General features: G+C 44.5%; 1 protein-coding gene across 3 annotated transcripts in view; it reads right to left on the reverse strand.

The window, feature by feature from the left end:
- Positions 1-330: 330 nt before the first annotated feature.
- The window catches only part of SCUBE3 (signal peptide, CUB domain and EGF like domain containing 3), a 248,586-nt gene continuing 224,477 nt past the window's right edge, over positions 331-24,439 (reverse strand). For all 3 annotated transcript variants that reach the window (XM_088461160.1, XM_088461161.1, XM_088461162.1), the window contains 3 exons: positions 8,341-8,493; positions 8,168-8,247; positions 331-1,854 (listed from right to left, as the gene is read on the reverse strand). In XM_088461160.1, the coding sequence (XP_088317286.1) occupies positions 1,705-1,854; positions 8,168-8,247; positions 8,341-8,493 (383 nt within the window). In that variant the 3' untranslated portion in view covers positions 331-1,704. The remainder of the gene's footprint in view (positions 1,855-8,167; positions 8,248-8,340; positions 8,494-24,439) is intronic.

Consider the following 24,439-nt stretch of genomic DNA (forward strand, 5'->3'; position numbering starts at 1 on the left):
GTTATAGATATGCAACAACATAATGAAGTACAGAATGATCTTATTAACAGGGGCGTAACTAGGTATTTGAAGGCCCCACAGCAAACATTTGCAAGGGCCCCTATATATCACACAATGTTGAAAAATGTATACAACCCATGTAAGTTTGACAAAAAAGATGGGCCCCATAGCAGCTACACCCTTTGCACCTATGGTAGTTACGCCTACGCGTATGGATGCTTACCAATTTGCGGCATTGCTCAAACATATATTCAACATAAAATATATATCTATCTATATATATATAATATGACACAGAAAATCACTTTTGTGTTCATTTGTCAAGTGCAAACAACTTTATTTATACATGGTAAAATGTTTAGCGAGTCATCATTATTTAACAGTAGAAAAATGTTGGTGATTTGTGACTCCAAAATGCCAGATGTTTATAAAACTCCTCATATATATTCCCCTATATTTTATTATTTTATGCTTGCATCTGTCTTGTAACATCACTTTATTTTCCTCTACAGTGCCGGTTACATTAAAGTGTGTAGTAAAATGAGAGTCCCTCTTAGCAATCCATACTTGCCCTTTTAATCACTTATTTACTTTAATTGAAGTATGCATAATCTTCTCACAAAAAATGTAATGGCAAATCCCACTCACACCTAACACATTGCAGGAAGAAGACAGCTACATAGGCAAGCTGCGTGATGACGATGACAAATACTAAAGAAGACATAATGAACAGATTTCAAGCAATGTTTATAAGCATCATTAGTACTAATTGGCAATAGGCTGGTTCCATGAAGTTTCAGGGGGCATTTGCTGCACTGAGTCTCCCCCATATGTCCTGGTTCAACAATGACTGTTCACGGATTTTGCCACTGGAAATCTTTAGATTCCAATGCTTATTTTAAGAGAATTCATTCCTGACTTACCTTAGTTAAGAAAATGAAAGATAGCACATGCTTAGGAATAATATAATTTTCTGAGCACACATGAAGAATACAAGTTGTTGCAAATTTCATGTAACAGGTTTGTACCAGAAATCTTTCAAAGAAATCTAGCACTAGTCATTAAAGGTCAATGTGCTGGGCCTGGGAGCAGAAATGCGTAGACCATGTTTAACAAGGATTATTGATGAGGTTCTTAATGATTTGTAGAAATGTTTTCCTTCTGCAACAGTCCTAAGGCAATTAGAATTCATATTCTACATTCAACAGTTTTTACTCAGTGAATCCCCCAGCTTCAGTTCCTAATAGAGAGAGGAAGGTTTACAAAAAAAAATCTGGTTTCTAGAGAAAGTGTCCTTTGTTACTGAGGATGTCCAAGAACATTCAGTTTTTGTCCCCAGAGTAATTATGGCCCCAGAAGGCTGTCACTGTTTTTATTTCCAATGAGTATCAAGGTGATCTTTGTGCATAAATGAATTTTTTTTTAGATTTTATGTCCAAGTGGAAAAAAAAATTACACATAAGGACTTTGCGGACTGTTTATCTATATCCTATTATTGACAAAAGGACATTTACACAGTCACAGCCTTAATGTGGCTTGTGGCATATGCAGGCACATATTGTCAACGTGTTTCCATGTTTAATCTGATTGTAGGTTATGGGAACTTCTTTTGGCGATACTGAAATGACTGGGGTCCTCTTTGCATACGATATGTTTGTGCATTTATGCTGAGGTCCTTTGTCTGCAATGCTGCATTAGACCATGTTACTTATAAGGCCGCAAGAAGGTAGAGACTTTGGAACGCAAAAGTTTGATGAAAGATCGTGGTAACATCTCCTTATGTTTTTCTGTGTATTTGAAGTAATTTTGAGGATGTGCAAGGACCTCAAAGAAGGCCTTAATCAGCTTCTTATCCTGAAAAATTAGAAATGATTAACAACATAAAGGAGAAAAACGTACAAGGAGAAAAATGGAAATATAGTACCTGATTCTGAGTTAGACGCAAGATTGAAAACGGCCATATCTAGCAATATTTAGCAAATTGCACATCTTACAAGTGGTTCAGAGTCATACACATCTCATTCCTTTCTCTGCAATGGCTGATTAGGCATTCCTGGGTGGTGTACACAAGTGAGAGAACTGTCCTGTGGGTATGTGTGGGTGTGTAGCTAGAGCTACTACCTATTCTGAGTCATGTGTATCCACAGTGCAAGCCTTCTTCAGTCATATCTCCTGCACCTAGCATGGGGTAGGTGTACGTGCTGATGATAGCGATGACAGAGGACTGAGGTGGTGTGGCATATAGTCGTATTAGCATTCCATTCTCTGCAGTTATCTGGAATTGCCTTCACATTACGTGCAACCCGGAATCAGGCTCATAATGTAAATGGCTCCAGGAAATTAAAAGAAAATTAGAAAGGATTATAAACCATAACATGCACAGGCAGCTGTGATTACATTTAGTTGGTGTAGTTTAATTTAATAAATGCCCTACACTGTGCTATAAAATGATATGAGCTAAACATTAAAGTACGTGACCTGTGGGGACGTAACGTTCTCTATAGATGACAACATCCCTCATCCTCACGTCCATCATCCTTCACATAACTGCGACGCTATGTAGTAGAAGCCATCCCCCCCGCGCGGCTGTCCGCGCCCGGCGCCCGGCTTACCTTCGATCAGTAAGCCGGGTGTCGGGCTCCCGGCATCTAATGACAGGCGTCGGGATTTCGACGCCTGTCATTAGGCACTTGCAGGGATTAGACAGTCGGGAAGCCGGCAGTCGGGATTCCGTCCGTTGGCTTACCGACTGCTTCCCATCAATCATATATACTTTTGTGACATCAAAAAGTTACTTGTAGATCTATGGGCTTCTATTCGCAGATTCCCCCCTGGGAGGCATCCAATCGGATCCGTCCCAGCACCCCCTGCGGCGTGCGTCCTTCTGCGCATGCGCATAAGTACACCAGAGGGACTTTTCGGTCATAGATCCGGAAGTCCCTCATTCGCAAAGGACAGCTCTTACAGAGAGAGCTGTCCTTTATGATTTTCTTCATGCATACCAGTGTAATTAATGCCAGCATGCATGCGGAGAGTGGCGGGATGCACCGCATCCCCAATGTGATGAGTCATGCATTCCGCCCTGGTCTCTTGTATATAAATAATGTGAGTATGTATAATAACACAGGTAACAACCTGGGGATAAGGTACAGTAAAAGGAATAGTGATACTGTAACCTGTACTAACACTTCTACTACTACTGGGAATAGTATCTCCAGTAATAGTAGTAGTGTAAGTACAGGTTACAGCAAGAAGCTGACACCACTGGCTTCTTGCAGTCACAGGTCTGCCAGGAGTACTGCCGGGTTACCGGTCAATGCACTGATGGACACAGAACTAGCAGCAGGGATATTGACTTTGGAATTAAGGGTGAATTTATGAAAATTCATTGAGGTTAGAGACTGTGAATTGAGTTACATGACAAAGAGATCTATAGCAGGGCCTGATGGTACTGATAGAAGCTTGAATAAAGAGTCACACACTCTTTCTTGATTATAGGGTGATGGATATCAACACTCAAGTTTAATTGCATATGTTTTACCAGAGTAAAAAGTTCCAATAACTAAACTTGATTACTTTAAATAAATGGTACACGGTACTACACTGCAGTGGTCTTTAAAGAGTCATCAATTGCAAATGGAAGAAAGTTTCAAAATAACTATAGGTAGGAGTATCTTATTGTAAATCCTAGTGGCATGGAACACCCTAGATGTGAGATACACAAGCGCTATTGCCATGAAATGTCCCAGATATGGGCCCACTATGTCCTAGCAATTGGTGTTGGCAAACCCGAGGTGCTGATTCTAATAGGATCCATGGTCTTCATGCGGAACCACTGCAAGAGACTAATGGACTTCAATTATGGCCCTCAGGCTAGTCTCACTAGGTGACTGAATATAGATAGTTGATAAGAAAGTTGGTTTCAGGTCAAGGTCATTACAGACAGTTAAGGTAATAAAAATCATAATTCATGTCACAGTTTGAAAGCAGTACAGATGAAAAATATAAAAACAAGGCAGATCTTCAATCAACCCAGTACTAGACAAGCTGTGCTAGTTTCCACTATACTAGGGAGAACGCCCCTCTCAAAGGCTACCAACTGCATGCAGCATAGCATGTTGGGCCAGTGATGACATTGTTGTCTGACCAATCTGAATCATTTTGCCATGGCCAGCCAATCAGAAGATGCTGGCATGCAAAATTGATTGTGATAGGTTAGTCATGGCATCCCGATGTCTCACGATTTTAATCATATGGTAGTGTACATGTGGGTTGTTTATTTTATGGGGAAATTTTGCGTTCCTGAAGTTTTCCTGTTTCATCTACATTGAATCAAGAAAAAAGTTTTTTTTTTTTTTTTAAAGTGGAGAACAATTTTGGAATGTCTTTTTGTTCAATTACAGTTTATTTTAAAGTTGTGTTTTTTTTTTATCTTCTTTTTGCTATAAAGGGTAGGGTTCTAAAGGAGACACTATGAATCATAATTTTACAGTTGCCACATCCACGGTTTCAATCTTGTTCATTACCTCAGAACTCACAGCCCAGGAAGGCTAATCCAGTTGGGCATACTCATTCTGGTGGATTTTCCCCATAGAAGCACCAGCTCTGCGCCTACTAACAAGTTACCTGGTTTTCATTAAGAAACAGGGGGTCATTCAGACCCACTCGCGAGCGGCAGTACGCTCGCAAGTGAGTCGATGGTCCCCACTGCGCATGCGCACGACGGAGGGAGCTCCGGCATGCGCGAAACCCGGCGAGCGAAGGACTTTCCATCGCTCCGGGTCTCGCACCAAAGGGGGCGTGCTGTCGATGTTGATTGACAGCACGCCCCCTTTGGTGGGTGTGCCAGGGGCGTGCCTGCCAGATGGAGGCGTTCCCATGGGAACGCCTACCATCTGAAGCCGGCCCCACTGACATCACTAGTGATGTCAGTGGGAGTGATTTTGGCTCTGATAGAGCCAAAATCACTCCAGGGCTTGTGGTTGAGAAACCCGACCACAGGGTTTCACTCGCAAGTCCGATGGTTGCGATGGTCAAGACCATCGCGACCATCTTGTTGGACGCTCGTATATGCTGTGGGTGGTGACCCACAGCTATACGAGCATCCAGAAGGACGCTCCATTTTAATGGAGGAGGGCCCTGATTCAGAGCGAGCGCTCTGGTCAGAGCGTCCGGCTCTGAATCAGGGCCAGAGACTCAACCAAATAATCTACTCCTTATAGTAGAAAGCAGTAGAGGCTGTCTAGTACTGGGACTGGTTCAAGATTTGAGTAAGGGGTGTAGGCTACATATTTTCCTTAGTTCTGGCGGCAAATTTGTGTCCGAAGTATGTTACTACACCTTGAAATTGCTGAAGTACAATATGGATATGCAGCACAATATAGGATGTGTCCTGGGGCTCTATTCAGCAAGTGTGACGATGTTACCCAGAATATTATCGGGCAACATCGTAACGAATAATTAGCAATTATGAAATTTTAAGTCAGCTATGCAGCATTATTTTGAGCAGGGACAGCGTTTGCTTTAACACACTGTTCATGTGATGTTACAGAAGGCATTATCGGTTTCCAAAAACAATACCTTCTGTGTCTGCTAATGCGAATGCTCAGTCATACGCTCGGAAACATTCTATGTCCCTTCTTTGAGTTGATGGCCAACGGGTAAGTATATCTCCAGCCTGTCCAAATTGATTGACATGTGTATACAGGCTTTAGATTAGCCTGTATACATTTATATTAATGTGCTTTTATATTTAACATTTATATGTAAATTTTAAATATAAAAGCACATCAATATAAATGTATACAGACTAGTTTAAAGCCTGTATACACATGTCAACCAATTTAGGCAGGTTTGACAGTCTAGAATGCTTACCTGATGGTGGTCACCGCAAAGCAGGGACGGAGACTGGGCGGAGTTACAAGAAGCTGCAGGGACTTATGGGAGAATTTCCCTCTGTCCCTGCAGTTTTCAGGCAATGTAATGTATTTTCTTCATATGATGTCATTCTGAGATGGTGTTATATAAAGTCAATATTTTTTGAGTAATTTAACGCTTTTTGCTTTGCTGAGTAGCAAAAAGCGTTAAAGCACTGTAGAGATCAATGGCTGATCCCTTCTGTGCGGTACTTTGCAAGATGGGAATTAATGGAGAAGATAATTGCTGAATAGGAGATTTACATAAAAAAATGCGGAAATTATAGTTTCCGCATTCTTTATGTAAAAAAATAATTGCTGAATAGACCCCCTGATCTTCTACAGCTTTGATCTGGTGCAGTATGTAAGTGCACAATACTTCCTTAGGGATGCATATGCTCTGCCTAAATCCAGCCAACTCCTCCCCTTAGACTGTAAACTGACACTGGGCCTAATTCAGACCCGCTCGCGAGCCCTGAGCGCTCGCAAGCTGGTCGATGTTGGCCAAGTGCGCATGCGCACGACGGAGGCAGCCAAGCCGTCGTTATAGGTCTCGCTCCAAAGGGGGGGTGCTGTCGATGGTGAGTGACAGCACGCCCCCTTTGGTGGGCGTTCCGGGGGCATGGCTGCCCAGACGGAGGCGTTCCCATGGGAACGCCTACCGTCTGAGGCCGGCCCCACTGACATCACAAGTGATGTCAGTGGGAGTGCTTTTGGCTCTGATAGAGCCAAAAGCACTCCAGGGCTTGCGGCAAAGAGACCCTACCGCAAGGGTCTCGTCGCAAGCCCGATGGTCGTGATGGTCTTGACCATCGCCACCATCATTTTGGCCGCTCGCTATAGCTGTGGGTGGTCACCCACAGCTATGCGAGCGACCAGGAGGCCGCTCTTAAATTCAGAGGGACGGCCCTGATTCAGAGCGAGTGCTCTGTCAGAGCATCCGGCTCTGAATCAGGGCCACTGTTCCACAATCACCATTATCTTGATTAGTAAGCATTGCATATCTTCCTATTGGCCAGGATGGCACTTGCCAGGGGCGCCGGACGGTGGGGGGCACCGGCCGGTTCCCCTGGCAAATGCCACCCGTAGCTAACCCCCCCTCCGATGAGTCCAATTATTTATTTTTTAGATGGAGACAGCTGTGTCTCCATCTCAACACAAACGGCAAACGCTGCCGCGATCACAGCTACAGAGAGCTCAGAATGTCAGAGGGAGCTGGGGAGTTGCTGCGCATGCTAAGCCACAGCTGCTCCCTCTCCCTCCTCACAGTATGTGTTGCCGCAGCTGCCGATCTCCTTCTCTCAGCCCCAGGTATGTGATTGTGTATGTGTGTGTGGTGTGCCATGTATATGTAGGTGCAGTGCCAGGTATGTGTGTGTGGTGTGCCATGTACAGTATGTATGTGCAGTGCTAGGTATGTGTGTACACTATATGTGTGTGTGCTATGTATATGTATGTGCAGCGCCAGGTATGTGTGTGCACTGTATTTGTGTGCAATGTGTGTGTGGTGTGCCATGTACAGTATGTGTGCTATGTATATGTATGTGCAGTGCTAAGTACAGTATATCTATATCTGTTTACTAACTGACAAGGGGGGGGTCTCCAGTCCCTTACTGGCCAGGGGCGCACGGACCCCTAGATACACCCCTGCACAGCAGGTCCACTCTGCACAAATTGCGTTTTGGGTGCCGGCACAACAATGCATTTGTCCCTCCCTTTCCGGAGACCCTGTTTTGCTCGTCGAACTATGCACAGGAGCCTGTAAATGTTTAGTGAAGTCCTGTTTGGGTTTTTACAGTAAAATGGAAAGCTGAAATGGGACTTCACTGTGCATACATCAGCCTCGATCATGTTCAAAACAAAAGAGCAGGATTTCCAAAGCAGATGGACATGCAAACGCCATATCCTACCTCTCACTACTGGGATTTCTAGCAGCCAATGCCATACGAGCTGCTATGTTCCTAGCCCAATTATGCATTTGAGTTGAAGAGAACAAGAATAAGCACACAGAACAGGAGAAGTGGCGCTGTGCATTTGTCAAAAATGCTCGATAAAATCCCTTTATTCAAGCAGGCTGTGACCTGGCAGCCCAAAACTTTTCTTACAGATTATATCACTATTCTAAACCAACACATCACAGAACAAATACTGCAGTGTAGGAAAATAAAATGTCCAGAATAAAGAAAGAAAAAGTGTACAGATCATGTTAAAGATAAAAAACAATTTTGACCTGTACAGGTATATGGATTTACCTTTAGAATTTCTTGGTGGTTTTCAGAAGAATATAATCTTCCATCTCGCACGATGTCCTCAACTAGCTGTTCATAATCCTCTAAAGTAAACATCAGAAAAAATAAAACTTATTTTCATAGATACAAATATATATTGTATACTCACATAAGAAGAATACATCGCCAGTTCTTACCATCATATGTCACATATGGCACCTGGAAACCACGGGCACTGTTGATTTCGTTGCTTTTAAAGTGGACCCAGAGCTTTCGTGAACGTGCTGTGAAGGCAATTGGCCGTTCATATGTCTGACAAGTCTCATAGGTGGTGATGGAAGAAGGGGAAGCTGTAGGATAATGAACAATATCAAATTAAAATGACTGTAGATGTAGTTACTGGGTACTTGTACTTTCTGTGTGGCTCTTAGTTATCACTCATATGTTCATTATATTTTAGCAGCTCTATTTCTAGTATATTGGCTAATGTAAGCATCTTTCACAGAAACTTTGAAACACAATACATTTTGTGTCATTTCTGGAATTAATTTCATGGCAATGATCCTGCTGCAGGAAGAAGTATGGGGGTAAGAGCTGAACGGAATATAATAATAGCCCGACCTGTCGGGATTTCGTCGCCGGTATTAAGACCGTCAGCATCCCGCATGCCTGGATGACGACTACATCCCATATAATATGTAATATAAATAATGACTAGTGTTTATAACCTCACACTGTCCCCGATAACAAACAGCCTCACTACAGCAGATGTGTTTAAAATAGGCAAGAAATCCACTACCATTATTTTATTTAGCATTATCTATATCCACGACACGTATTCCTGGCATTATCCAGATCTCTGACACTAAATGTAACACTAGCTTAGGTAAATCCAGCTCTAATCCTGTATACCACATAGGAGCTAATTACCGCGCCGGACCTATTCAATTAGTGGGGATTCCTCGTGCGCAGTCGGACCAAATCGGGTTTGCGCGGGGAAAAAACCCATTGAGGTCAATCCAATTAGCCACGAGGGGTGCGAGTTGCTGTTGCAGCGGCGGTTAAACGCTGGCAATGGACCGGCACCTCGCACTCTTTGCAGCCCGGAATTTTGCTCGCAGCCCTATGGGGCTGCAAGCAAAATTCAGAGAATCCAGGCTGCCGTAAAGTGTGGTCATTGCCTCGATGACTTGCGCTGGCGAGGTCATCGCAGCTAATAGGATTGACCCCTTTATTTCCGCAGTTTGCACGGAATCAGTGTGTTTCACATGGGAGTCCCAATTTTTCGGAGCAGGAAAAAGCCTATTTTATTGAATAGTTTTTCCCCGCGCCGTGGGGATTTTGGCTGGCAATTAGTCGTGGGGTAAACCCCGCGGCTAATTGAATAGCTATCATAAAGTCTTATCGTGTGTCCACTAAAGCTTCATGAACATATCCAATATAGTTCTGTGCACAACCAATATACATTTCTGCCTCATGCTTCAATGCAGCACAGATCCATGTTAGAATACAAAACAAAGCCTCATTGCAGTATCAAATAAAGCCCTATGCCATATAGAATATACATAATCTATTGCTATTTTATAGTATAGCTGTGTAACAAATGCCCCCTTAGTATTTTTACCTCAGCAGCATCACTAATGCAGATACTTTTCTGAGAGGCATATCGCATACGGAAGTCTGGTGCAGGCTGCTAAGGTATTAGTATGGGAGTTGTTGCCTGGTTGTGCCAAATGTGATTGCGGTAATAAATGTTACAAAGCCATTAAAGGTATGGCTTGAAATTGCTTTATTTAAATTTAACACTAACATGGGTGAATTGTCACATAGGGCATGATTTGATGGACAGCTGTAATTGCTTTGAGACCAGCCCACCCTTTTGCAGCTTTCTATAGTCCCTGGCATAGCATTAACCAGCTGAATATGTTGGCCACAGAGGTGTCACTGAGAGACCAATAGTACAAGAGTTTATGATATTACACCCACCAAGATAGCTGCAGCTCCAGGAAAAGCTTTCAGCATGGTCGTAACTACCATAGGTGCAAGGGTTGCAGCTGCTATGGGGCCCAGAGCTTAGGGGGGCCCATCTTCCTTGTCATATTTACATGTGTTATATACATTTTTTACCATTGAGTGGTACATAGTGACCCTTATAAAATTTTGCTATGGGGCCTTTAAATACCTAGTTACGCCCCTGGCTTTCAGCATGCATGTTCTGGGGCCCAGCCAATGTGAAGGAGTATGTTCAGTCATTTTAACTGGAGGTGATTCTTTAACAACCTCAAGATTAGGTTTGATGAATGTCCCCATGGCCAAATTTTTCATTTAATCCGCCTTTGCATACTTTGCAGAGAATACATACAACCAGGCTTGCCTACCCTCCCGACCCCCCGGAAAGGCAGGCAAGCCTCCTGGCTGCCTCCTGCCCCCCGCACAACTACTAGAAACCCCCGAAGCGGGGATGCCCTATGACGCGATCCTTTATTTTCGGCATTGTGAAGAGGGGGTGGGGCCACGATACGCGATCGTGAGGTCACACCCTGGCCCCGCCCCCCCCAAAATCATCATAGCCTGGCCACGCCCCCCGCTGTATGCAGGCATTCAGCTCCTTCCGGGAGGAAGGAGCTGAATGTCGGCAAGTATGCATACAACCATGGTGTGGCCTTACAGACTATTTTTTGTACATAAATTGCAAAAGCTGCTACACAGCATTTACTAAACATGCAGGTCCGAATGCAGATGGCTAGCAAATGGAATTCTAATGTGATTATGCCAACGTCCTAATACGTACACATTGCACTGCCCCACTTTTTTTGTAAGTGAGATACGAATAAAATTTACATCACCATGACATATGCACGATACAGAATATATATGGGGTATTACTGTTACATGCCCATGACACTCCCATGACACCTAGAAACCATCTATTTCACTTCCGAAAAAGGTCAGACCCAGAATTGGTCATAGATATGTAAAGATGCGTGTATGTTCATTGCAGCGCATGCACAGTTTGCTAAAACTCGCTAGATGCAGACACCATTCGGACATGTGCGCTACTCAAAATCAAGTCCATAATGCACTGAAAAAGGTAGACACAAACCTGATACACAATAATACATACAGGCTAAATCAAGGATATCTGGAAATAATAAAAAAAAAAAATCAGTTCCTAAGTTAACAATTTGGTCAAAAAGTTATAAACCATGAACCCACTCCATGGTGTCATGATCTTTATATGTGTTGACTTGTACTATGGGTTGTTGAAAATTTGAAAAAGGGAAAGTGACCTTAATTTCTCTCAGAATATTCCTTTATCATCCATCTGGGGAATGCCATCACTTCTGGGGTATGTATAGTGAGCTGTGGAGTCAGGCATTAACTAAATAAGAGACTGGCTCCCACCTCTTAAATAACCCCTCCCCTTCCACTAGAACCTCATTCTTGTTTTTAGTGCTATGGAGTTAGGCACTGGATAGGTCCTAGCTTTTTTATTTAGGTTTAATTTTTTTTTTTTTGGTTTGGGTTCTTGGGACCTCATTCAGAGTCGGGCGAAGCGGCCGCACGGTCGTACGCCACCAATGTTCGCTATACTGCGCATGCGTAAAGTTCACAATGCGCGTGCGCAAACTAGCCGCTACGATCAGAAATTTCTCTCTCCTTGAACACAGCCAGGTCGTTAGTTTGAGTGACAGGATGAGGCGTTTGTGGGTGGTAACAGGGGAAGGTGCTTGAAAACGGGGGAGTGGAGATCCGAATGCAGGCGTGCCTAATTATGCGAACGGCGTTTTATGGGAGTGCATACGGTTTATGGGAGTGCATAATTAACAAAGTAGCGTCATGGCACATGTGACATGGGAGGTTTTTACACTGACATGATCGTAGAGCTTAAGAGAGGGTATAGTCAACCTTAAGCTCTACGTCCAGTTCCGATGGTTCTCGATGGGCTCGATTAATCCTTATATGCCCGGAGATGACGTGTAATGCGTACGAGAAGGGGGCGTATTTTTTTGTATTCCGGCTGCTTCCTCCCCTTGGTCGGCCAGCTACCGATCCGAACTTATGGACGCAACTTGCGAGGGAATCATTTACATATCCGGCCCCTTTTCCCGTGCGGCCGCTTCGACCGACTCTGAATGAGGTCCTTAGTCCCTGGCAACAGGCGACAAGCACTAGCAGAGTGAGAGTTGGCTAGAAATAGAGGTTTAGTGTGAACCCTGTATCCCACTCTAAAGACAGCCTCTGGGAGAGTCACCAAACTACATAGTCCCTGGAACTCTCTCCATACCAGACACACATCTGAGGGGGCCACTGGCAAAAAGGTAAGCTTGTTACATGTAAAAACCTTGTATGCTGAATTACTGCTTCCCGCCACGCCGTGTTAGCAGAGCAGCCGGGCATGTTACTACTCACGTGGCAGCAACTGTAGTTAACAGAACAGAGCATGCTGCCGGCTTTTTGGAGAGGGTGGCTTGTTGGCCACGTTCCCATTATGTGGCACTGCTGCCCATGCAGGCGCGGGGCCTATGATGTCATCAAGAGCCACTGTACATCAGGCAAAACATGTCGATCTCTGGAGGGAGGCGCCGGCCGCTAGGGAGCGCCTATGATGGCGTCAGGCATCCTGAATGAAGCAGGACGCCGACGGCATGTCTGGTCATGCCCCCATGCATTCGAGTGACAGCAGGCTTACAGGGCTTCATAGACCACGCCCCAAACACTAGTTTGAGCGCTGCTGGATTCCTTCTTGGCTGTGACTCACTGCAAATTACAGGGGGATGGCTGTCTCTTTATCAGATAAGCATTTAAAGTAGGATTATTACTTTTGGTAGTTAACCTGGTGATATATGCTAGTGTTGTAGCATTTGTATATATAAGCAACTTTACTGCACTTCTTTAGGAATTTAGGCAGTGACATACATTGTTTTCTACTGAAAATTCTTTATTTGCCTTTGGTTTTTGTGCAAGTGAATGTGGACTTCAGGAGTCCGGTTTTATTTTTTTGTATTTAAACAGATAGGTGATTTAGAGTCTTATTAAAGCCTCCCCACTTTTGCTGTCATTTCAGAAAAAATGTTTTTTATCCTAGAAAAAAACAAACAAAAAACTCTTCTTTGTTTTTTTTCTATTCAAACAGTGCTACACTTTTTCCAGAGGAATTTAGGTAGCTATCTGTATTGGTTAGAATTGTCTTTCAATCTCAGTATGGATAAGGTAGACAAGGGTTCCAAAAAATAGGGACCAGTCACTTCTTATACTTGTACAAAATGTGATAAAAAGTTGCCAAAAGGTTGTACGGACCCATGGCCAATCTGTGCTGGTTGTTCACAGGGAGATTCACTACCGGGGAGTTCATCTGAACAGTCGGTGATGCCTGATTGGGCGAGTTCTATGGTTGAGGCCATAGGTGAACTACGTCACTCTCAGGCAAAGTATAGGTTACCCTGTACTCAAACTCCTAGTTTGTCTGATCCCTCGGTAGAGCCCAGATGGACCCAGGATGATGTCTCACTGAGATGGCAACATCCCTAAATAAAATGGTAAATTCAGCAGGGGCCACAGCCACTAGGAGATGTTCAGGCCAGTCCTCAGTGGATTTTCCTGGAGATGAGGCTTTAGCCGCCTCTTCCCAGGAAGAAGGGGTATTGGATTATGACTGGGAAGACACCTCAAACTGGGCGGATGACTCCCATTCTTATTCACGGGTGTCTATGGTGGTAGATACGGCCCGGGAGACTTTGCATCTACAGGAAAAAGCTATTCCAGTGACCAGTTCAGTTTCTTTCTTTAAACGTAAGAAGAAACATGTGTCTGTTTTCCCAGAATCTTCACATTTTGGAGAAATTAAAAGAAGCCTGGTTAAAACCTGATTCCAAATTTCATATTCCAAAGAAATGTAAGTATCTTTATCCTTTTTCGGAAGATAATATGTGAATGCTCCTATTGCTTGGTTGGTCACAGGAATACTGTTATCCCCAAACACAGTCTGTAACACCTAAGGGTCCTATGGATAGGAAGAATGGGGCTGTACATAAGTCTATATTCACTTTGTCAGGAGTCTTGCTGCAGCCTGTTCTGGCCAGCACCTGGGTGATAAAGCCTATCACTTCCTGGGTGACCCAGATGATTGCTGGGTTTCAATCAGAGGATTTGTCTGAAGATAGTTCTTTAGCTGATCAAGTTTCAGAGTCTCTGACCTATATATGTGTTGCTTTAATAGACACTATTCACGTACAGTCTCATATTTCTGCTTTGGCCATTTCCGCCGGAAGTTCTCTATGACTTAAGACATGGAAGGCAGACATAGAGTCCAAGCATGCTTTAGAGGCACTGCCTTTTGAAGGAGGTTTTCTGTTTGTTCCAGAATTAATTGAAATGATTTCTCAGGTCACGGGAGGTAAAAGTCCTTACCTTCCCGTATCAACATCAAAACTAAAATATCCTAGGTGTCGTTCTTTTCGGACCCAAGGTAGGGAAAGCTTTCAGGCCTTCTGGGGTATGCCTAGGGGTCCCCGTAGAGGTACCTTCAGGGGGCGTAGTGTCCCCGGCACCCATCACCCATGCTGCTATATCAGCAGGTCAATACACATGACTGCCACGGGACTGGGACCCGACCTCTGGTGGGAGGCTGCTTACTCAGATTCCGGGAAACTTGGATTCAATCCAGCCTGGATTTTTGGATTAGTGGACTAGTAACCAGGGGTTACATTTTAGATTTGGAGGGTCCTGTTCCAAAATTATTTTTTTCCTCTCCTCTCCTTGTGGATGGTTGCAGAAGGGTGGCTCTCATACAGGCAATTTCTGCGCTCTCCGATTCCGGAGTAATTATTCCAGTTCCGGGACTACAGCAAGGTCTGGGGTTTTACTTCAGTCTTTTCTTAGTAGATAAACCAGATGGGTCGTTTCTTCCCATTCTCAACCTCAAGGGGTTAAATCCTTATCTCCACTTGGAAAAATTCAAGATGGAGTCGTTAAGGTCAGTCATTTGTTCCATGGAGGAAGGGGAATATCTGGCATCTATAGATATCAAGGATGCCTACCTCCATATTCCTATATGGAGGGGTCCTCAACATATTCTGCGGTTTGCAGTGAGGCACCGGCATTTTCAGTTCTAGGCTCTGCCAATCGGTTTGACCACCGCTCCCAGAGTCTTTACAAAGATTATGGCACACATGATCTCCCTACTCAGAAGTGTGTGTATGTGTGTGTGTGTGTGTGGGGGGGGGGGGGGGGGTCAATGTGTTGGCTTATCTGGACGATTTGTTGCTAAGGGCACCTTCAATAGCACTACTGCAACAACATCTTCAAATTACCATAGGCATGCTCCAGGGATGGATCATCAATATTCCCAAGTCAAATTTAATTCCATCTCAGAGGATGGTATTTTTAGGTCTTATCTTCGACACCCAGTGTTCCAGAGTGTTTTTTCCGCAAGCAAAGATTCTGAATTTTTAATCCAAAATAAGGTTAATTTTACAGATGCCTCATATCTCAGTCCTCAGGGCTATGCAGTTACTGGAATAAACGTTCCTTTCACCAAATTCCATGCCCGACCACTGCAAAACCAATTGCTTCATCGATGGGTAAAATCAGACCCTCGATTAAGCAGGCAGATGTTCAGATTATCTCTGCAGACCCGTCAGTCACTCCTATGGTGGCTGCAGGATGCAAATCTGAACAGGGGTTGCCTGTTGTCAGTAATGAATTGGATAATTGTCACCACAGATTCCGGCCTAACAGGCTGGCGGACAGTGGTTCTAGACATGCACCTACAGGGTCTTTGGTCCATCCAGGGAAGCTTCTCTTTCCATCAATATACTGGAACTAAGGGCAATTCGGTATGCATTGGTTCAGGCTCAATCCCATCTAAGGAGCCTACTAGTGTGAATCCAATTAGACAATGCCACGGCAGTTGCATATATAAACAAACAGGGTGGCACACGCAGCTGGCGAGCAATTAGGGAGATTTTTCACATCCTTCATTGGGCAGAAAGTTGGGTTCCAGCTATTTCGGCAATTTACATTCCCGTGGTGGACAACTGGGAGGCGAACTTCTTAAGTCACGACAGTGTGCATCCAGGGAAATGGAAATTACACCAGGAAGTGTTTGCGGAAATAGGCCCTGATTCAGAGCCAGACGCTCTTACAGAGTGCTCGCTCTGAATCAGGGCCGTCCCTCCTAGTTTTTGGAGCGGCCTCCTGGCCGCTCGCATAGCTGTGGGTGACCACCCACAGCTATAGCGAGCGGCCAAAATGATGCTCGCGATGGTCAAGACCATCGCGACCATCGGGCTTGCGACGAGACCCTTGCGGTAGGGTCTCGCAGAAGAGTATTTGAGTTAGCAGCTCTTTCTTGTAAATCTCCACTTCTTATTTTTCATGAGAATAGGGTGTTGTTATGCACTGAACCTTCCTTTCTCCAGAAAGTGGTTTCGGCTTTCCACATTAGCTAGGATATCGTCTTTCCAGATGTTTGCCAGGCTTCAGTGACTAGTAAAGCTTCTTCTTTAGCACTGTTGGATGTGGTACGTGCGCTACGCATTTACTTGGAGCACACTGCATCTTTGAGGTGTACGGATTCTTTGTTGGTGTTGATTGATGCATCAAAAAGAGGATGGCCAGCGTCAAAAGGATCCATTGCTAGATGGTCACTTCTGCCATCCGGCAGGCATACTGTATTTGTCTTCAAATGTGATGGTTATGGCTTCAATTCGGGGCCATTTGACTCGTGCTGTCTGGGATTTTTGGGCTGTGCGGCATGGTGCCTCGGTAGAGCGGGTGTGCAGAGCAGCTACCTGGTCATCTGTACACACTTTTACAAAATATTACCGCTTCCATACATTTGGAGCGAGAGTGGGGCTCCAGTGTTGGGTGAAAAATTATTTGAGCGGCCAGTTCCGACACCCCTCCCCCTTAAATTGGCTTGCTTTGGTAGATTCCAGAGGTAATGGTATCCCCCAGATGATGATAAAGGAAACACAATGTTTACTCACCATAAAATCTCTTCCTTGGAGTCCATCTGGAGGATGCTGGGATCCCTCCCTTCTTTGGTTTCATACTAGTTACATGTTTGTTTTCTGGTTTTCTCAGTTCTTCTGTGGGTATTTCTCCCACTTTGTTAAACATAAACTGGTGTTTTATTGGAAGGGGAGGGGTTATATAGGGAGTGGGAGCCAGTCTTAATTAGTTAGTGCCCAACTCCATAGCTCACTATACATAACCCAGAGGTAATGGCATCCCCCAGATAGACTCCAAGGAAGAGATTTTACGGTGAGTAAAAATCATAGTTTTTGCACCAGATTCCCTGTGGCTTCAGGGTTAGAAACATAACCGCTATAGGTCATAAGAACCCAGTATTTTGTAGCCGCTGGTGCAGTGTGTTAAATAAATGGTCCCTGGATCTAATTCTGTTGAACCAGGATAGGAGCCGACAGTGGTTAGAGAAGTTGAATGACCAGGTTGATTACCATAAAAAACACCTAATAATTTTCATAAGGAAGTAACTGGCTACAGTAGCTAGTGATTAAAAAAAACATACCATATACCGGTGGCTGCTGGGCGACGCAGGTGGTAATTGACCACAGAGAACATATCTTCAGCAGAGACAGTGGCTCAGTCCCTTTGACGTGGTTGACTCTAGTTACCTAGCTTCGACTTCAGACAGTCTAGAGCCTAGACCATCTGGTTTTTTAGTTCAGGGGCGGAGTGAACACACAGATCGTATGAGCCAAAGAGACACAGGCCGCACCCTTTATTGCGATAAGAACAGTGGATAAGGGTGGTGATACTTCCTGGACAGATAAAGTCAGACATCGGCTATCTGACGAGTCCACATAGACGAAATTAGTCACAAACCTCATGGTTGTTGGTTGTTGACCATGTCTTGGAAAATGGAACAGTACACAGATGGCTGGACGAGGACACTCTGAATTTATTAAATGTTGACTATCCCGGGTGTCCGATCATTTATACTCTGCCCAAGGTAAACTAAACCCTTGGTAAGCCACACAGGAGCCCTAATATCTCTGCACATGGTTCAATATTGCAGCCACTTGCAATGTATGTTGATAGTATTCTACAACCTATGGTCACCAGCAGTGCCACTTACATCAAGGACACTGGAGAATTTTTGAACAAACCTGCATGAAACTGTAGTACTGACTACGATGGATGTCAGCTCATTGTACACTATTATACCGCATAATGCTGGACTTGAAGAGCTCAGAATGGCCCTATTATCTATACCAGGTGTTGGACCCCCAATTTAGTTAATTGTGGAATTGGCTGAGCTAGTGTTACATAACAATCACTTCATGTACAACAATATCTTGTACATGCAATGTTCTGGCACAGCCGTGGGCTCAGATCTGGCACCTTCATCTGCCAACATTTACATGACCGCATATGAGACAGCACACATTTTTTCTGCATACCATTCGAACATTACATTTGACAGACTTTTAATTGACAATATTTTCCTGGTTTGGAAAAGCTCAGTGGAATACTTTGTGAAGATGGTCACCTGTCTGAATCAGTTGGACCATCCTGTTAAATTTACTTATCAGGTGGAAGCCACCAGTATCAGCTTTCTGAACATTACCATTTCTAAAATGAATGGTCTATTTAAAATAACACTATACCATAAAGAGACTGACCATAACATATTCTTCCTCGCAAACAGTCATCATCTGCCAGAGTTCAAAGAACAGCTTACCAGTCTCACAATTCCTGTGATTCCTGCACAATAACTCTAATGTTGACACCACTGAATTACAACTCAGATAGGTTCCGGAAGAGAGGTTACCCAAGATCTACTATTTAGAGGTGGCTGGATAAATCGAGGAAGATGCAATGTTGACACCAAGAGCCCACTGTTGATGATATTGACATCTAGATTTGATGACATGGCATGTATCATTTCACAGAAGTCCTTACGTCACAGGTGGAGCATCGTATCCACTGACAATGCCCTTGGATTGAGAAGTACATCACCACCTATGATGACATACAGGAGAGGTCCAAATCTGAAACAGATGCTGTTTAGACCAATGTCAAGACCTGTTCAGCAACCAACTATGCCATGGTTTCTACATCAGAAACCAAGATGTGTTTGATGCAATGGATGTGTCAGGACCAACTTTCCCCCATCACCATTCTGAAATTATTATAAAAATCAACTACAAGCTCCATTGCCTCCTTGACCATGTCTTATATATATACTCGTGTGCCCCTGGGGACTACTATGTGGGACTAACCACAAGAGTGTTTAGACTAGAGAGAGAATAGCAAACCATAGGGCCTCAATCCTACTGGTATTACAAAGTGCCATTTTCCATGTGCATTTTCAAGTATATATAACTCTTGCTGGTTATGCTGTGAGGATTATGGCCCTCATTCAGAGGTGCTCGCAAGAAGCGAGTGCTAGTTCTGAATGAGGGCGGCCACTTGTATTTTTAAGTGCGGCCTCCTGGTAGCTAGCTAAGCTGTGGGTATTGCTTTAGTGACCGACCAGGTTGATGGTTGCAATGGACAAGACCATCGGGGCTTGCGATGAGATACTAAGGTTGGGTCTCGGCAACCGCAAGCCCCACTGATCGATCAGGAAGCTCCCCACTGACATCACTGCTGATGTCAGTGCGGCCGCCCACAAGTATTGCGTGTTACTGGGTTTTTTTTGTTGAAGGGCCACTACTACTGGGGCATTACTACTGGGGGCACTACTAATGGGGGCACTACTAATGGGGTACTACTAATAGGGGCATCACCAATGGGGGCACTGCAAAAGTGGCACCACTCCTGGGGGCACTGTATAAGGGGCACCACTACTGGGGGCACTGCATAAGGGGCATCACTACTGTGGGCTCTGCATAAAGGGCACTACAACTGTGGGCATTGCATAAGGGGCACCACTACCGGGGGGCACTGCATAAGGGCTACCACTACTGGGGACATTGCATAATGGGCACCATTACAGTGGGCATTGCAGGCACTACTGCTGTGGGCATTATGTGTAAGGGGTACTACTGCTGTGGGCATTGTAATAGGGGCACTACTACTGTGGGCATTATGTGTATTAGGGGCATTAATGTAGGCATTGTGTAAAAGGGTTATTACTGTGTGTCATAACATGAATAAGGGACACTACTATGTGGTGTAATGTGAAACAGGGGTGCTACTGTGTGGTGTAATTTGAATTGGGGATACTATTTGTGACCACGCTCATTTCTTGAGACCACGCCCCTTTACTAAGATAGCGCCGATGATGGGGGGGGGGGGGCAGGGGGTAGGTGAGTTCCACCACATCTCTAAGATCACTTTAACCACTGAGCATAAGTATTGTTGTTTAATTATTGTCGAATACATTCTTTTAATTGTAACCATATTACAGATGCAGTTTGGTAATCTATCCCCTCCGCAGGGGCAGAACTACCGGCAGTGCAGACTATGCTGTGCATCGGGGTACATGGCAATCAAGGGGCCCGCAGCCAGCGACCGGTCGTGGGCTGTAACGAAGGAAAAGGCGTTCCCTGCCCCTCCTGTTCTCTGTCTATTCTTCTACACATGGACATATAAGTGCCAGTGGAGGTATGAAAATTATTTAGTGTTATCTAAACTGGTGGTATATTTATGCAATGGTGATATGTTTTTTATTTTCTGGGAGGGGGGGGCTGGTGTGTGTTTTAATTCTGTCTGTGGTGGGGGTAGTATATGTAGTATGCGTGTGTGTGGGGGGGTATTTATTTTATGTGTATGTGTGTGAGGGCAGAGGTGTAGCTAGGTCCCATGGTACCTGGAGCAAAGGTATGTTACTGTGCCCCCTCACCTGTACTGTGACCAACATGTGGGGGAATGTGTGCATTTGAAAGGAAAAATAAAGCCTAAATTTACAACACAGCCCATTCTGTTTTATTATTTATAAATAGAAAAACATAAAGATAGTGAGGTGATGAAGTCTCCAAGACGAAACGCGTTCGGAGCGTGGCTTGGTGATGTCACAACGCCGTGACGCCACCAACTGGAAGTGAAGTCCTGTTACAGGGATCCGGAGACAGAACGCTGCCTTCACTACTGAGACTGCAGTAACAGACACGGTCTCACCTTTACTCCTGCTGCCGCTGTTCTGTGCCCGATGTACCCCGCAAATGTGACAGAATATACTTAGTATAGAATAAAGTCCCTGGTAAGCATCTGTCTGTCTGTTGGGGCTAATCTTGAGAACTACTGGACAGATTTTGATGCAGTTTTCACTATTCTAGAACATTTTTTCATGGAAGGTTTAGGTGCATGAAACATTAATGTATGACAAAAGGGAGCCAAGCAGTAGTGACGATATTAGTGAAGCAACTTAAAGAAAAACGGAACTTTCTTGGCTAACGCTGGACTTTTTATTTTATACCTGTAGAGAGGGCATACATCAATTTTCCTTTAGCAATCGGATCATATGTATTACGTATGATCCGACTGCTCCAGAAAAATTGATGTATGCCCTGTTTCCGGATACACAGGGGTATATTTACTAAAGTTACAGTTTTTAGAAGTGGAGATGTTGCCCATTGCAACCAATCAGATTCAACTTAGCATTTAACTAGTACCTTCTGGAAGTAAATTGCTAGAATCTGATTGGTTGCTATGGGCAACATCTCACTTTAGTAAATGTACCCCCATATTTCAGTTTTTCCCTTTTTTACCTATATAATTTATGTGAAAAACTATTCTTTAATTTCAAACGAGTCCAATTCCAGGTAGTCTCTGAAAGGGGTTCGTGACCTCGCGGCGGCCACGATCGTGTCCCATCCACGGCTGCATTGCTGCAGCCTATTTTTTTGGGACCTGAGGGGTCTATTTACTAAGTTTTGGTTGGAGATAAAGTGAACGGAGATAAGGTACCAGCCAATCGGCTCCTAACTGCTATGTCACAGGCTGCGTTTGACAAATGACAGTTAGGAGCTGATTGGCTGGTACCTTATCTCCATTCACTTTATCTAAATCCAAAGCTTAGTAAATAGACCTTAGGTACCCGGAGTTCAGTTTGTGTCAGAAGAAGGAAGTAGTGCGCCCCTGGAGTCTGCAACCGGCAGTCTGTTAGCAAATAGACAGCTGCTGGAGTTGGACCTAAGCCAGCGCACTCTCACCTTTTCGGTGCCCGGAGCTCGTGCTCTGCCGGAACCGCCCTCCTTACACCCCTGTTGAGGGGTGTATAACTTTTATTTTGGTCACTCATGGTCTCTGCATTATATGACACTGATCACAACGCTCTCTGCATTACAGTGGCGGAACAGGAGAATGGTGGGCCCAGGAGCAAAAATATGCTTTGGGCGCCCCGCCCCTTACACCACCAAGCAAAATAAAAACTGTGGAGACAGGATATTACAAATGTAATTTATCTTGCATTTATTACACTATATGTGACACATACAGTGTAATAACTCAGAGGTGTCACTGGGTCTGGTGACACCTGATGCGCACTCTGACTGTCACTGTGCACCGGAGGCACACGTCCGCACCTGTAAAGGGGGTGTGGCCTAAAGTTAGGGGCGTGTCCTTGCAGGGATCCCAATGAGGTCACTCCGGGTCAGCCCAGTATCGCCGGAGACGGTTCCTCTTCTATGATAACAGTCACGCTGCGGCACTTAACTCCTGTCACTGCAGAGGAGTCTGCATTTTGGTGTCACCCCCTCTGAGAGTGACACCCGGGTGCGGCCTGCACCCCCATCATGACGCCACTGTAATAACTGCAACACAAATTACATTTGTAATCTCCTGAGATAACAGCGAGCATAAACCTGCCAGATGTTGGGCTAATTGATGCTCCTAAAGATCTAATATATTGGCCATATTACACACATAAGCATACCTCCCAACATTTCATTTTCCCATCCGGGACTTCCGTGTGACCGAAAAGATGCGAAAATAGATGCGCGTGGCATCTATTATCGCTCTGCTTATCCCAACTTCCCTCACACCGCGGGACACTGCGTCCCGCCGGTGGGACTATCCTGCTGAATGAGGGACACTTGGGAGGTATGCATAAGACTACAGTATGTAGAAAAATCAGAAGTTGGCCCATATAAAACTAGCTGTATTCTAATGTGTCTATTCAAAAACTGCTTGTCTGATCTGCACCCATCATAACATGTTTGACTAGAGATGAGCTGTTCGTATTCTGTGGAATCCGAACCGCTCCGAACATGGGGATCCGAGTTCCAACTGAGCCGAGGCTCGAGTGTTCCCGCCGACTCAGATCCCCACTGCGAGCCGAACGTCAGCGTCCTGGCGTTGGATCCTCTTGCGAGAGTTCGGCACTCTCACGAGAGGCGAGAGTTAAGTGGCTGTGTGTAAAAAAAAAAAAAGTTTAAAAATGTAAAGAAAAGAAAGTTAAAAGTTTAAAAAGAAAACGTATTGTTTAGTGCTAAACCCTACTGTGTATAAAAGCACCGTGACTCCGTGGGCCTTAGCCCTCTGTGTATACAAGCACTGTGACTCTGTGGTGTCTGCGCCGCTGCTCTGTCGCTTAGTAACCAGTCAGCTCACTGCAACCTTTGGCCAATAATGGTGAAAACAATATTATAAGCTGTGAGGTGGTCTAAATTGACTGTAAATGACTGGAAATTAATATTACTGAGGTTAATAATACTCTAGGAACAAAAAAAAAGAAAAAATGATGTGATTTTAGCTTTTTTTTTGTAAATTTTTGTAAAATTCAAAATCCAAAGCCAGTCACGGCAGGATTGGCAAATCCAAATCCAAAACCGGACGACGAATCAGAGCCAAATACCAATCCAGCAAAAATGGTCCGGCACTCATCTCTAGTTTTGACCCCTTTAAATATAGCAAGACATTTTTGGTATAAAGTACTCCATATTTAGGAAATTTCCATATTTTTATTAACTGTATTCTTTTCTACTATTTTAGCTCCCTCCATTTCACACTGACCCCCTTGCAGCACAATCTTACTCTCTCTCAGCTCACTGCCACATCCCCCCCGCAGCTCACTGCCCTCTTGTAGCTCTCACTGCCCCTTCATAGCTCACTGTCCTCTTGTAGCTCTCACTGCCCCTTTGCAGAACTCACTGCCCCCCTCACAGCTTACTAACCTCTTGCAGCACTTACTGCCCCTCAAAGCTTACCAACCCCTTGCAGCACTCACTGTCCTCCTCAGTTCACTGTCCCCCCTTGCAGTACTCACCACCCCCCACAGCTTATGACCCCCCTCATAGCACACACTGACCCCATCATAGTTCACTTACCCCACATAGTCCCCTGTCCTCCCTTGCACTTTATAACAACCTAATAGCA

This window comes from Taudactylus pleione, unplaced genomic scaffold (genome assembly GCF_031769625.1).
Source record: "Taudactylus pleione unplaced genomic scaffold, aTauple2 ptg001021l, whole genome shotgun sequence".
Taxonomy (NCBI): domain Eukaryota; kingdom Metazoa; phylum Chordata; class Amphibia; order Anura; family Myobatrachidae; genus Taudactylus; species Taudactylus pleione.